General features: G+C 40.6%; 1 protein-coding gene across 7 annotated transcripts in view; it reads left to right on the plus strand.

Annotated features, from left to right (window-relative positions):
- Positions 1 to 15,798, plus strand: part of TTLL11 (tubulin tyrosine ligase like 11) — a 272,555-nt gene that overhangs the window by 104,939 nt on the left and 151,818 nt on the right. For all 7 annotated transcript variants that reach the window (XM_077143052.1, XM_077143054.1, XM_077143063.1 and 4 more), the window contains exons 4-6: positions 1,466 to 2,041; positions 14,259 to 14,354; positions 15,069 to 15,184. In XM_077143052.1, coding sequence (XP_076999167.1) covers positions 1,466 to 2,041; positions 14,259 to 14,354; positions 15,069 to 15,184 — 788 coding nt within the window. The remainder of the gene's footprint in view (positions 1 to 1,465; positions 2,042 to 14,258; positions 14,355 to 15,068; positions 15,185 to 15,798) is intronic.

The following is a 15,798-nucleotide window of genomic DNA, read 5'->3' on the forward strand; positions in this document are numbered from 1 at the left end:
AAAACCCAGGGTGAAGCTGTTCTGGCCTGAGCTTACACTGCAAAGGTGGAGGGTCGAGGTGGGTCCAGCACAGGGACACATCATCTCTTCGGGTTGCCAGGACATTGCTCGGAGTTACAGAATTAAGAATAGAAGGTCTGGTCACGGGCTCTTTCATGCCAGAAGCTGCAAAGATAATGGCTCCCTCTTACAAATCCACTTTTAAATTTCCCTCAGCTCCTCTTCCCCTCTGAAAACCTCCCTCAGCTCCTCTTCCCCTCTGAAAACCTCCTTTCCTGTCATTTTCAGTTCATTCGTTTAACGCAGCTGCATAGCAGGATTTCACAAGTGTCTGGGGAATTGGACATGTCTAAATTATGCAGAATCACAGATCCAGACTGACTGTCAGGACTGGTCAAGTGTCCAGAGAATTATGTAAATGTCCCAGTGACCTGAAGCTGGAGAGGAGCTAAATTGTGGAAGACACCATCCAATTTCACAAAGACCTCAGCATGCTGGAAGGATTAGCCAAATCCACTGAATGAACCTAATCAGGATGTTAACCCAAAGATGAACATTTCCTGTGCACTAGCTATATGTTTGGCATTATGTTTGAGCCTTTATAAATTTCAATGTATTTAATCTTTGCAAAGCCAGTGAGGGTAGATAAAATTTTTATATCCCCATTTTTAAAATGAAGAAACCGGGACATGGTGGGATAGAGGAAGATTGTAAGGGCTTTAGATTCTTGAATCTAAATTCCAATACCAATTCTGCTCCTCAGTTAGCTGGCAAGTCATTTCACCTTTTACAAATAGCAATAGTTAGGCTTTATCTTATATCTATCAGGTACTATGTGCTTAGCCCTTTGCATAAATCATTTCATTTAATGCTCAGGACAACCTTAGAGGTAGCTTCTATTACTATTCCTATTTTACAGATGAGGAAGGCTCAGGTAACTTAAATCACTTGCCCAAGGTCACACCATAAGTGGCAGGACCAAGATTTGAACCCAGGCCTCTGACTCCAACACTCATACTCTTCAACTGCTGTATGTTCTCTGTCTCCTATATTGTAGAAAGAGAACAGCCATGTTTTCTATGAGGACTAGTTGAGATAACTTATGTAAAGTGCCTAAATTTAGTTTTGGCACCTAATAGGCACTCATGGTACTGTTCATTATTTTCAGTTAAATGCCTTGCTCAAGGTGATAGCTAAAAACTGATAAAATAGGATTTGAACACAGGTCTTATGTCTGCAAATGCACCGTAGCCTCCATCTGAAGGACAAGAGTCAGAAAAATTCTTATGTCACTGTCTTAGTACCTCATACAGTGCTCTTTCCATGGAAGATGCTCAGTGAGTGCTCAAATGGACAAAGATCATTTTGTCACTCACTCACCAAATATTTGCTAAGAACCTATTCTGTATTAGGGGTCCAAAGAGGAAAAGAACATAATGCTAATCATTCTTTTTTTCCCCCCCAGGTTCGAATGGTGAAAGATGGTGACCCCACCTGGAAGCCTACCTTTATTGTAAAACCTGATAGTGGTTGTCAGGGCGATGGAATCTACCTCATTAAAGACCCCAGTGACATCCGCCTAGCAGGAACCCTCCAGAGCAGGCCAGCTGTGGTCCAGGAGTACATTTGTAAACCTCTCCTTATTGACAAGCTGAAGTTTGATATTCGTCTGTATGTCTTACTAAAGTCCTTAGACCCCTTAGAGATTTATATAGCCAAAGATGGACTTTCTAGATTTTGTACAGAGCCATATCAGGAGCCCAGTCCCAAAAATCTGCATCACATCTTTATGCACTTAACCAACTATTCACTGAACATCCACAGTGGTAACTTCATTCATTCAGACAGTGTTAATACAGGCAGCAAAAGGACTTTTTCTAGCATTCTTGGTAGGTTGTCTTCCAAAGGTGTTGACATCAAGAAGATCTGGTCTGATATCATCTCCTTGGTGATTAAGACTGTCATTGCCCTGACTCCAGAGCTCAAAGTTTTCTACCAGTCGGACATCCCAGCAGGGAGGCCGGGGCCCACATGCTTCCAGGTAACCATCGCCAGTTCTCAGCTTGAGTTCCCAACCTTGACCGAGCCTACTGATGGCTCCCTGGCTTCATGTGGGACGAGAGATGGGGGGTGGGATGAAGAAAGGGGGATGGGATGGTTGCCAGTGTGAGCTTTGGTATTAAACGTGGGGCCAGCTCCCAGCTTTCTACTTGTTAGTTGTATGATTCTCACTTATAAAATGAGACTAATAATACCACCTTAAAGGATTCTTATAGAATTAAATGAGATGACATATGTAAATTCCAGTGCCTACTATTTGTTTATCCATTCACTCGCATCAGTTTTTATCATCTGCCTAGAAGAGCCAGATGCTATCCCAGGTTCTAGCAAGAGAGCATTTAGTAAGCCAGCCCCTGCTGGCTGATGCATCCAGTCTGTTGGGGAAGACAAATAATTCACAAAGCAATTATATTAAGTAGGATAAGTGTTAATACAGGAGACAAACTGGGTGCTATGAGATTGTGAGACCATCTAACATTTTCTGGGTTGGGGGTGATGATGAGGGAAGTCCACTCAGAAGAAATGACAATTAAACTGGTTCCTGAGATAGGAATTAGAGAAGTTTGCGAGGTTGGATGGGGGTGGTGGGTGCCAAGTGTTCTTGGCCAGAGACATCTTTGCAGCCCCAGAGGTAAGAGGGAAAGAGGGCGCATTGCAGCTCCAGAGGTAAGAGGGATGGAGGAACTGAAGGAGGTTTAGTTTGAAATAGAGCTTGAGGCAGAGATGTAGAGAGACAGAAGGGAAGACAAAGTGAGAGCTTAGAAGGGGCCAAGTGATGGAAAGCATGAGGGCAGGGGACTGACTACCCAGATTGGCCCATTACAAAGAACAAACTGACTGCAGGGTGGAAAATGGATTGAGGTGAGGCTAGAGGCAGGGAGGACATTAACAGGGCAGTTGCTTTCATATGAGCAGGAGATGGTGCTGGCTTGAATTAGGAAGGTCTTGGTGGAGATGGAAAGAACCAATAGGTTTGAGAGATAGATTTAGGAAGTAGAATGATTAAATTTGGTGGCTGAGTGGGACTGGGTAAGAGTAGAGTGTTGCCTGCAGTGAAGGAAGGGAAGGAAGTGAAGACCCATAGATCTCTGGCTTAGGCACTTGAGAGGATGGCTAGAGACCAGTGGAGGAGGACCAGGCTTGTGAGGGAAAGTCAGGAGTTGGACTTGAACATGTTTGAAATGCCTGTGTGAAATCCAATGGGAGAAGATGAGTGGACAATCGGATATTTAGGTCTGGGTTGGAGAGAAAGATTGGTAACCAGTTCATCAGCATTCAGATAGCAACAGAATGAGAGACTGTGGGATGAGATGAGACTGAAAAGACCCCATGGACACCACCATTTCAGTAAGAAGCAGGCAGAGGAATAGGCCAAGAAGTGGGTTGAGCTATAGAAAGGCTATCAGGAGAGGATGTGTCCTCGATGCCAAGGAAGAAACACTTGGAGAAGAAGCAGTTGGGTCAGCCACGTCAAATGCTGCTGAGATGTCAAGCAAGACCAGGACTGAAATCATCCACAATAGTTACTAACAAAGAGTTTTCTGAGGATCTTAGCAATTCTTATCTTCAGCATAGTGGTGAGGCCAGGGGCCAGATTACACTGGATTGAGCAGAATGTGGGCAAGAAGGAAATGGGGGCAGAGGGTGGAGCATTCTTTCAGGATGTGAAGGGAAAGAGAGAGCAGAACATGGAGTTCAGGCATTCAGTAGGCGCACAGTTTCCTGCCACCAGATAAATGAGGAGGGGTTATCTGGAGATAAGAAGGTATATCTCTGGGACTCTCTCCATCTTACTTTAAAAATTATTTTATAGCAGTTGATATATATATAAATAATACATGGAACATATATGTAAGCTATGAGCAGAACAACAAAATGTTCATCCCAAACCCATCTCCAAGTCCAAAATCTGCAATCCGTGTGCTTCTCCCCATTCCATTTTCCTCCCCACCCACCGAGGTAATTGTTATACTGAAATTTATGTTTATCATTTACTTGCTTTAAAAAAGAAATACTTACATATGAATGTATCTCAAAATAATATATTGTTTTGTTTTGCTGGTTTTGAGCTTTATAAAATGCTATTATAAAATATGTAGTCTACTGTAACTTTTTTTCTATTACATGCAGTATTTCAAAGGTCTGTCCATGTGGTTGTGGGAAGTTAGCATTCTTTCATTTGCACTGCTGCATATTCCAGTGTAAAAATGCACAGATTATTTATCAGTTCTGCTGTCAGAGAGCACCGGGACTGTTTCCAGTCTTCCATCTAAGGCTACAGTAGGAGGGTAATGGGTAGCATGGAACAAGAGGGAGAGGGGAATGAGTTGGGCAGCTTCGCTAATGGATGGGAAATTCATCCAACAGCAGAAGAGGAGGCTGGCTCCTGAGGTGCAGCTGAAAATCCAGGGAAGCACCAATCAGCAGGATTCCAGGCAGCCTGGTGAAACCTTATGGAGGGGAATTCAGGCAGAAATCTGTCCTTAGGCATTTGGACTCCAAGCCTTTGGTTCCCAGGTGGGATGTCCAGGTCAGCCATCAGGTGGTTAAGACATTATTAGAGAGGATAAGTGAGAAGAATGTAGAAGTAAGACCAGAGAAAACAAACCCTGACCTGAGCCTCCAAAATGTTAGAGCAAAGAAAACAGTTGCAACATGGAAGCATCCAAAGGTCAGCCCAGGGGACTGTTTGGTCACATCTGTTTGATGGTGAAAGCTATTCCAGGAGCATCATGTGAGCCCAGAATGCATGGCCAAGCCACAGAGCCCAGGCTTGGTGAGTGTGGCAGGGTGGATGGCCAGAGAGGTTATTTTGCTGCTTGCCTTGCTATGGACAGGCTGCATGAGGCAGCAGTAAGGGGTGGAAACAGAAATCCAATCTGTGGTGAGCTGAAGAAGGCCTAGGAGACAGGGAGGGAGCCACTGGTTTGGAAAGATCCTGTCAAGCAAATGGAACCACAGCCTTGTGATGGCTTTTCATAGCTTGACCACATTAAGTGCTTCCAGGCCTGGGGTCAAGGGAGGAGCACAAGGCTAGAAGTACAAGCACCAGTAAGAGCTCTGCCTCTTACCTATTTTCTGACCTTGGGCAAGTTTCTTTATAAATCACCGACACTCACTTCCCTACCTGCCTTCATTGGAGTATTGTTAAGTAGCATAGGTGAAAACACTTTGACAGGTATAGAGTGATAGATGTTTGAAATTTGTTTTAATTTACATTTCAGATATGCAGTGATTGAAAGAGACAATGCTATCCTTTTACTTTCTTTAGGAGTCTTCTCATACTTCCTTTACTCTTTTTTTTAATTAGGGGAGTTGTGGGTTTACAGAAAAGTCATGCAAAAAAATAGTGTTTCTTTACTCTTTTTTTCTTGTTCAACCAATTGTTAGTTTGGGTCTCAAACACCTGGACTGACTTGGAGCCCAAAGACTTAAGAGCAAGGTATTCTGCCAGTAACTTGCTGTGTGAATTTGCACAAGTCACGTAACTTCTCTGTGCCTCAGTTTCCTCACCCACTTCACAGGATTGTTTTCCAACTCAAATGAGATAAATATTATGAAAGGGCTTTGCAAACTATAATGTTCTGCACATAGTTAATAAATTTATCTTGGCCATGCAGCCAACTTCACTTGTAGCCTGGGTCTGGTCCAGATTGCAACATTCCAGAACATAATCTATAGTCAAAAAAATTACATTTATTTTGAACATGTGACTGTGACCCCTTTTTGCTCATAGCCACAATAACTACTTGGGAAATTGTGATGGCCTGGAGTAGCTGCTGATGCAACTCAGGCTGTGGGCATTTTTCCTGTAATCTGTTGCCTAGTAGCATGGCTGCCCTGTCATTCTGGCCTATTCCCGTGTCATTGCCCAGGCAGCCTCTAGAACATATCTTCATGTCAGTCTTTGTGAGGGCAGCAGTCGGACCCTGGCTTAAACAGGAAGGTCTGTTTGATTCACGTGGCAGAAATACATGTGAATTGTATTGTTCAGCTTTCAAGAACATTTTTTTCCCAATTTCATTACTTGCGCTGTACTTCCTCCAGTTCCCTGTGCCTGAGTCTCTTCTTGGCTCATGGTCCTTTCCCTTAAACATGATGTTTCTCCTTTTACTTTTTTGTTCTTCTTGACCTCTTCCTTACTTTTCTTCTTTGGAAGGAGACGAAGAGGCAGTTTGGTGTTCAAAGGCTTGGGTTTTGTTCTTAGGTCCCTAGGTTTGACTATACCCAGCTTTTCCTTGGAGCAACTCTAGCTGGTGAGTTTGACAAGTTAATCTTTCTTAGCCTCCGTTTCCTCATCTGCAAATAAAAATTATATCAGTATATACTGCACAAGGTTTTAAGATCAAATAAGAGAAAATTATGTGGAACACTTGGCCTAGGGCTTAGCACATAGCAATCACTTAATAAACTGTAGTTTTTGTTATGATTTATTATTATCTATAATGACAGAAGTTTTCAAATTTGGCTGTGACTTAAAGTTATGGAAATCCATGAAATATTGATATTTTAAACTTAATTGGAGCACCAGTGTTCCAAGCGGCATAATTTGAAAACCAAGTCTTTAGTTTGGCTTTTTTTTGCCTCTTCAGCCTGGCCCCAGCCTAGCTTCATTGTACCCTACCTGAGCTCTGCAGTCCTTCCAAATAGGTCCAATTCATATCTTTTGGACATTATTTGTGCATTCCCAATTCTCTTTTTCCTTCTCTTTTGCTTGGCCTCTCTCCCATTTTCAATGTTTTTTGAAATCCTACGTCTTCCAAGGTGCTACTCAAATCCCACCTTCTCTGTCAAGCCTTCTTTGATCACTTCTGATATTTAAGCTTTTTACTTCCTTCGGATTCCCTTGACTCTAACACATTCCCTGGAATTCGAGTGAACCAAACCCTGAACTAATTGTGGGACATGCAGTAATTGATGAGACAAGGTCCTTGCTACTAAGAGGTGCTCAGTTTAGTGAGGAAAACAAACATAAGAACTGCAATTCCTCATAATAAGTGTTGTGAGAGGGGCTATGCAGAACAGTTGGAAAGTATAGAAAAAGGAGTAATTAACTTTGCCTGACCCAGTCATGGAAGACTTCCCAGACGGGAAGATGCTTAAGCTAGAGCTTGAAGTACAAAATAAATTTAGCAGGTCATAAGAGGTGAAGAACACCATATTCTCCTGGTTTTCATGCTGCCTCACTGGTTACTGTTTCTCATCCTCCTCTTCTTGAGTTGTCAGTGTTGGAGAGCCTCAGGACTCAATCCTTGCATATTTCTCATCTTATCTACCCTCCCTCCCTAAATGACTTCCGCTAGTCTCATGGCTTTTTAGTACCGGCTACATGCTATGGACTCTTAAATTTGTATCTCCAGTCTTGAATTCTCCTTGAGTTCCATACTGGTATATCCAACTGCCCACTTTAATTTTCTACTTGGATATCTAGTAGTGGGTATCTCACACTTAACTTGCTCAAAATCAAACTCTTGATGTCCCTCCCAGACCTACTTTCCCATCATCTTTCCTGTTTCTGTAGGTCAGTTACTCAGACCAAAAACCTGGTCTTATTTTTCTTTTTCCCTCATTCTTACATACCACCCATCAGCAATTCCTGCAAATATTTTAAAAAATATATTCAAATGTAATAACTTTTAGCAAATTCCACTGCTACCATCCCAGCTAGACAGCCACAATCTTGCACTTGAACTAATACAATAATCTCCTAACTGATGTCCCTCTTTCCACCTTTGCTATCTATAGTCTATTCTGTGTACTGTAGTCAAAGCGATTCTTTAAAAGCATAAGTCAGGTTAAGTTGCTTCCTCTGCACATATTTTCCAATGGCTGTTCATTGCACTTAGAATCCAGGCTCCTTACCATGGTCTACAAGATGCTATGGAACACAATCTATTCCATCTTTCTATCTGACTGTCCTATCTCTCTGCCTCTTATTACTCTTTCTTTCTGTTCTTCAAAAATGGCCTTTGTTTTTGCTATTCCTTCTGCCTGGAATGTTCTTTCCTAGTTCTTCAATGGCTTATTCTCTCACGTCGGTACCTGTTCATATGCCTGAGACTTTCACTTCTGCCTTGATGGAGTAGCAAAGACTGGACTTAACTTCCTGCTGTAAACAACTAGAATGCCAGAGAAACTACATTAAGTAAATATTTTCAAACTTTGGATGACAGACGGCTCAGCACTGTGATCCCTGAGAAAAGGGAGAAAGAAAAAAGACTAAGATGAGTCCTATAGTTGTCTCGGTCTTCTGTCTAGAAGCAATTTATAGACATGGGCATAGGGAAGTGGAACCTAAGCATAGCCCACTGACCTGAATGGGTTGAGGAGATGGAGATTAGCGTTCAGGGAGGCTGAGGTAGTTGGAATGTATGGGCTAGAATTCTGGAAAGGAAGAAGCTCATCAGGAAAAAAGATCCATAAATTTGCATGGACTATCCAAGAAGCTTTGCTGAGGACTAAGCCATGCATGCATGGAGTGTTTCTCCATAAAATTTGGCAAAGAATGACCAGGGGACTGATAAGCTGCATAGTTCCCAGAGCTCGCACAAGTAGGGAGATGTCCAAGCTCTGAATAGCCAGAGTAGAGAGTCCTTGGTAATCACAGGAAGCATTCAGTAGAGATTCCCAAGAAGTTCTGCTTTAATAGGTAGGGCTGAAACATCTTGGAATGAAGATCACACTAGACTCATCTTAGTAAAGCCTGAACAACAGGACTTAAGGGGATCAAACAGATCTGCAAATAATTCACTGCAAAGACAAAACCCAGCACTCCTTAAAGGAAGACAAAATCCAGGCACTCAGCACTGTAACTTTCACAATGTCTAGTATCCAATAAAAAAACAGAACAACCACCAAAAAAACACTGCACATTCCACAAAGCAGGAAAATATAACCCATAACCAGGAGAAAAGTCAGTCAATAGAAATATTGGAGATGATGGAACTAGCTGAAAAGAATGTTAAAGCAGCTATTACAACTATGTGCAGAATTTTAAAGGAAAATATGAGGTTAACAAGGAGAGAAATGAAAACTATTAAAAAGAACCAAATGGAATTTCTAGAGGAGAAAAAGTTAATATCTGAAATGAAAATTCAACTGGCTGGGATTAAAAGCAGATTAGACACTAGAAGAAGTGATGAGTGTACGTGAGTATATAGCAATAGGATCTATCCAAAATGAAACAGAGAAGAAAATGTAAAGAAAAGAATGAACAGACCGTCAGTGACCTATGATATAGTATCAGATGGTCAAATATATGTGTAGTTGGAGTCCCAGAACTGAAGAAAGAAGGACGGTACCAAAAAATATTTGAAGAAACTGTAGCCAAATTGTCCAAATTTGATGAAAACAACAAACCTGCAATCCAAGAAGCTTAACAAATCCCGAGTAGGATAAACACACACATATACGCACATGCAACCACACCAAGACTTCTCATAATCAAATTGCAAAAAGCTGGTGATGATGAGTAAATCTTGAAAGCAGCTTAGAGAGAAAAATACATTGTGTTCAGAGGAACAAAAAATAACCATAAGTTCTCTTTAGAGACTGTGCAAGTCAGAAGACAATAGAATGACAAATGTCACCTCCTTGGAGAGGCCTTTCCTGGCCAGCCTATCTAAACCACCAAACTCTCTCTTTTACCCACTCTATCTTCTTATCTTGCTCTGATATTAATTTGCTTACATTCTCTTTACCCACTAGAATGTAAGCCCTCAGAAGGCAGGTACTTTGTCTCATTTATTGCTTTATCTTCAGTGCCTGTCGTCTCTACTAGAATTTAAGCTTGAAAAGGGCAGATACTTTGTCTCATTTATATCTTCAGTGCCTAGAATGATGCTTGATATTTAGTTGGTGTTCAACAAATATATGATAAAGAATGTCTTCCAGGCAGAAGAATGTAAAGGCAGAGATCAGTAAAGCATCCTAGAATGCTAATAGTTCAGCCAAATTAGAACCCAAGATGTGCAGTGATGAGTGGGAGGAAAGTAAGCTGGAGTGTGAGACAGATGCCAGGACATAGAGGAATTTATTGGATGCCATGGATCTTGAGATTCATTCTATAGACAGGGATTTTGGGCCAAGGAGTGTTAATACTTGACTTGCATTTTAGAAAAAATTACTCGGGTGTCTCCTTGTGCCAGATGAATCAGAGGAGTGAATTTGAAAGCAGGGAAATTAGTGGGGAAGCTATCGAAGTAGTCCAGGTGAGAGAGATGGTGCAGGCCTAACCAAGAACAAGAGCAGTGAGGGCCAGATCTAGAAAGCTTGCTAGGAGGTAGAATGTACAGGATTTGGTGGCCAGCTCAATGTGAGGAATGAAAGAGAATTTTTTGGCTTGTGTAATTGGATGGATAAGGAATGCAAAATATATAGTAGATTTTAGAGAGAGATGGCATATTAATTTCCTATTGCTGTGTAACAAATTACCCCAAAACATGTCAGTTTAAAACTGAGATGTATTATTCCACAGTTTTCAGTGAATTGGGTATCTTTAGGTGTAGCTCTCAATAGATTGCAATAAGCATGTTGACCAGACCTGCAGTCATCACCAAACTCACTCATGTGGCTGTGGCAGGTCCTCAGTAGCTAGTGGCTAGAGATAATAGTTCTGTGCTATGTTAGCTTCACCGTAGGAATCTCACAACATGGCATCTGGTTTCCCTCAGATTGAGTGAGAGAGTGCACCCAAAATAGGAGCCACAGCCTTTTTATAACCTAACCTTGGAAGTGAAATACCATCATTTCTTCTGCATTGTATTTATTAGAAGCAAGTCATTAGATCTAGCCCATCCACACTCAAGGAAGAGAGATGTAACAAGTGCATGAATACCAGGAGCAAGGATCAATGGGACCAACTTAGAGGCACACTGCAGATAGTGAGTTTCGATGTGTTGTATTTGAGGAGTCTAGAACCTTCAAGGTGGAAATCCTTTGAGTGTAGACAAATGTGTAGACCCAATGCTCTTTCACTGGAATGTCACTTGGGACCTTTGCCCAAGTTTATAATGTATGGTTTAGGACCTTGTTTTCTCACTTCATTTGAAGCTTTTAGATGTTAGGGATGAAGAACAGATATATCTGAATCTCCAACAACACTACTCAAGTGAATTATTTGGGGAGGCATAATAGCACAGGATTCAAAAGCTCTCTCTCTCTCTCTCTCCATTTGATAATTTCTGTCTACCATCAATCATTGGAGAGATCTGGAGAGAAGATTATCTTCTCTAAACTACAGTCCCTGGTCTGCATAATGTGGTGTTAGACTAGATTAGTGGTTTTTCAAATATTGTACAGCTTTTATCCTTGAAATCTCAGTATGCAAAGTAGCTAAAATTTGAGCTGATCTGCTTGACCTCTTCATTTCTTCCCCTGAAGAACCCCAGTTTGAAAAACACCAGATTGTTCACGTTTTATGACAAGATCAACTCCTAACCTCCTTCCAGTTCTTTGATTATTTTTATTGAAATTTATTGGTGCTATATATTTCCTTGTACTTTTGAAAAGAAAATAATTCAACTTTCCTTGAATGTGTGAAAAAACAGAAGAAAGCTAGCACTTGTTAAACACTGACTATGCATCTGACACTGTACAAAGTATTTTAGGTCACATCATCTTTATTTGATCCTGTTTCCCCTACTAGATTGTAAGCTCCATGAGGGCAGGGATTCTGTTTAGTCCATCACTGTATTTCTAGCTGCTTAAATAGTTCCTGAGACATAGAAAGCATTCAATAACTATTTCATAAATGAATGAACTAAAGTAAGTACTATTCTTATTCCCATTTTTACAGGTGAGGAAACTGGACCTTAGTAACTTGCCTGTAGACCCACAAGTTAAAGGCTGAACTAAAAGTTGAAATTAGCTCCTCTTGACTCCAGAGCATACTAATGCCATTTCTTGTGGGTGGAATTAGTAGGAAACTGGAAAGGGAGCTAGCTTATATTGAGTATCTTCTATGTGGTAAGCACAGTCCCATGTACTTTTCACTTTCAATATTTAATTTAATTCTATCAAAACCTCTGCAAGGCAGCTTTGGTTATCCCCATCTTTTTAAATGAGGTCATTGAGGTTCAGAGAAGCTAAACACCTTACCTAGAGCTATCTAGTTTGTGTGAGAGACTGAGCTGGGATTGGAAACCAAGTCTTTCTGAGTCCAAAAATTTCTGTAAGAGAACCAACATATTAAAATATACATACCAAAGTTTAACTTCTGAAAATATTATGCCATCAGGTAGGTGTAGGCCAATATGGCTGATGAGATTTTGCCACCCCCATCCTTTCACTCTAGATCTTAGCTTTCCTATAGGTTTATCTTCATGAAACTACGGTGCATTGAATTTGGAAGAGACTACCAGCTCGACAAAGTCTAAGTCCAAACTTCTAAGATGTAGCAACAAGTGAGAATGGATGACTAACGGTGATATGCTTTGGCTCTGTGGTCTGCCATTCTCTGTAGCCTCATCAACATCACACATCACAGACCGGTTCTGAAATTAGACTAATGATGTCACCAGAGTCTCTTAAAGACTTCATCATTCATATCCACTTGTCGTATAATATTAAGCAGATCTATAATACATGTTAAATTTTCTGCTGAATTTTCACTCCTTCCTTTTCATGACCAGGGAAAGAAAAATAGAGTGAAGATGACTTTCCCTAAATTCTCATGCTTATTGCCCTTCATTGAAGAATAACTTCATCTGCAATCATCCCCCAAAATGGTCATTTGGGCTCTGACTTCATTAATGAGGATGGAGCTATAGTTTAATGATTATAATTTAACTAATGCATACTCTAAATAGACAAGTAAATGGATTTTCATCATCTTTTCTTCTTGAGTCTACTCAAGAGGGAAGGCTACATTCATATCTTTTTTTTCTCCTTTATTCTCCACATTGTCTTTTGAAGTTTTGGGGCCATATCAATTATGTTAGAAACTTTCTACTTTACCATATGCTGAAGAGATAATGGGTGTCCTCCCCAAAATCTAAAGTTCGGTCGTCCAATTAAGAACATAATTAGGAACCATGACGTCAAGAAGGATGAAGAGTTATCAAGATGAAAGGTTGTTCCAGGCAGAGGGATTAAGATGTGCTAGGGTGGCTTGCCTGGAGCAGAGGGCTTGTGAGGAGTTGAGAGAGGAGAGGCCAGAGTAGCCAGAAGACAAAGCCTTACCTAAGCCCCCACACTTGGTTTAATGTTGTTGTTTTTTTCTTTTTTTTGCATGGGCAGACACCGGGAATCGAATCCGGGTCTCCGGCATGGCAGGCAAAAACTCTACCTGCTCAGCCACCGTGGCCCGCCCGGTTTAATGCTTTTATGTCACCATCATGACGTAGTTAATACTTTTTGAACAAGGACCTCAAATCTTCATTTCATACTGCATCCCATACATTATATAACCAATTTTGCTTGAGTGTGAAATCCAGCGCTGCCATTTATTAGCTAGGTGGCCTTGGGGAAATTCATTAGCCCTTCTGAGATTCAGAAAGGAAAATGCTTCTGTAAAATGAAGACCCTGATCCTTACTTCAAATACATTGGCATGAGGATTTAAATGAAATTATGAATAACTGGCACATTGCATAAAACTGGTGCCTCATAGGCACCTACTAGGTATTTCTTTCTTCTTGGCTAAAAAGGTGTATCAGAGTCACTTGGGGATTTGGTTATTCAAAATACATTTGCTTGGATTCTATTTGGAGAGATTTTGACTTAGTTGGATGGGGGCTGGATAGTGATTTTGAAAGGGCCTTTTAAGTGATACTGATGTATATTCCAAGTTAGAAAGGTGGCCTTGGGTTTTCAGAGCTCTAGCTAAGAAGTAAGTTAGAGAACAGCAGAAGAAAGGGCAGAGGAAGAAATTGATGGACTACTACTGCTGCTTAACATAATAAAAAACCTGTTAGAGACGAAAGAGGTCATCATCTTACAACTGCAAAGAACACAGAGAGTGCTAAAATGCAGTCTGGGAAATCATCCCATTATCAAGGTTCCTGTAAAATTTTCTGTTGTCCATTTAGCCTAATAAGTACACACACAGGAAGAGGGGATAAGAGAAGTCAGGGTCAAGGCACAGGTTAGGGGATGAGTTTGAATTTATTCTCTTCTTGATGACCCCAATACCATATTCAATTCCTAAAATAAATTGCTGCTAGAGGGAGTAATTTAAATTTTGTTTATCCTGCCCAGATTTTAGGCTTTGACATTCTTCTAATGAAAAATCTGAAGCCGATACTACTTGAAGTAAATGCAAATCCCAGCATGAGAATCGAGCATGAGCAAGAAGTAAGTATTTTCAGTATCCCATTGAATATGCAGCCTAACCATTGAATGTTCCCTTCTCTCAGGTAGTTCATTTGGCTAAACAAGATTCAACATTCCCAAATTTGCACAGTGAAGCTCTATTCATGTCTAAATAATTTTAGTTTTGTTGAGCTCTGAACATAGTCTATTAATATAAGACCTATCTGACCTTTGGTAATTTCCCAGCATACCATTCTTCCAATTTTTAAGGTCTGGCAACTTAGAAGCAGCTGAGCCTTTCCATCAGTTTTGACATGAGCTAATTAGTTAGCCTCAGGAGGTGAACTAATTGAAAGTCTATGAATATGATATAGCCATGTTGACATGCTTGAATCACTAAGATAAATAGTATATTTACCAGTTTTTTTTTTTTTTTACAAAAATATGCATTAAAAAGATTGGAAGAAAATATACCAAATATTAATATTGGATTTTGAGACAGATTATCTGGATTCTTTTCATTATCTTAGACCCTTTCTAGATTTCCAACTTTTCTGCAATGAGCATGCATAATTTTGATAATCAGGAAAAAGTAGTGCTGTTTTTCCTCATCATGCAGTTTGTTTTGTAAAAGCAAATTGTCATTTTTAAGATAATAGAATGGAAACTGGAAAACCTAATAATAAACCACTTGAGCTAGTCACATGGCACTGAATCACTGTCTTCACTTTAACATGGAATTCTTATCCATTCAAGCTTTCTCCAGGTGTGTTCGAAAATGTCCCCAGTCTTGTCGATGAAGAAGTGAAAGTGGCTGTGATCAGAGACACACTGCGCCTCATGGATCCACTTAAGAAGAAAAGAGAGAACCAGTAAGTGTTTTCCATACCCTTTGTTTCTATCAGCTCTGCTTTCCATGTCCTAAGCAGATAAGTTAAATTCTTGGAACATGTTAATATTTTGAGTGAGAGTTATACATGAATCTAATAAACCCTATTGTCATTTTATAAACATCAGCCCTCCAGCCATCAGGGGCTCAAAAACGAAAGAATAAAAACATGTATTAATCTGACATTGTGGGGTTCAGCTGATGCATTTCTAGCTGATTATTGTCTAAATCTGGAAAGTCTCTTCTAAAAAGTCCACTTTTCCCCAGTGACAGGACCTCCTCTCCCCCACCATTACTCACACAGTGCTTCTCTGAACTCCTCAAGCGGAGGTAGAGAGTAAAGCAAAATGCTGAAGAAGTGGGCCGCAGGTAACTTGGACATGAAAGGACTACTTCTATCTTATCTCCTTGTGTGTAAACGTCTTGTTTCAAAATTTGCAGAGTCAAACAAAATTCTGACAGATCTATCATGTTTACAGCAGTTATAATTCTTCTCAATCCCTGCCTGCCCAGTGGACATTACATTGGGATGTTGATGGGAGCATGTGCTCCAGCCTTCCCTCCATGAAGTTACCCCAAGTTTGATGACATTTCATT

Source organism: Tamandua tetradactyla, chromosome 2 (assembly GCF_023851605.1).
Source record: "Tamandua tetradactyla isolate mTamTet1 chromosome 2, mTamTet1.pri, whole genome shotgun sequence".
Lineage (NCBI taxonomy): Eukaryota > Metazoa > Chordata > Mammalia > Pilosa > Myrmecophagidae > Tamandua > Tamandua tetradactyla.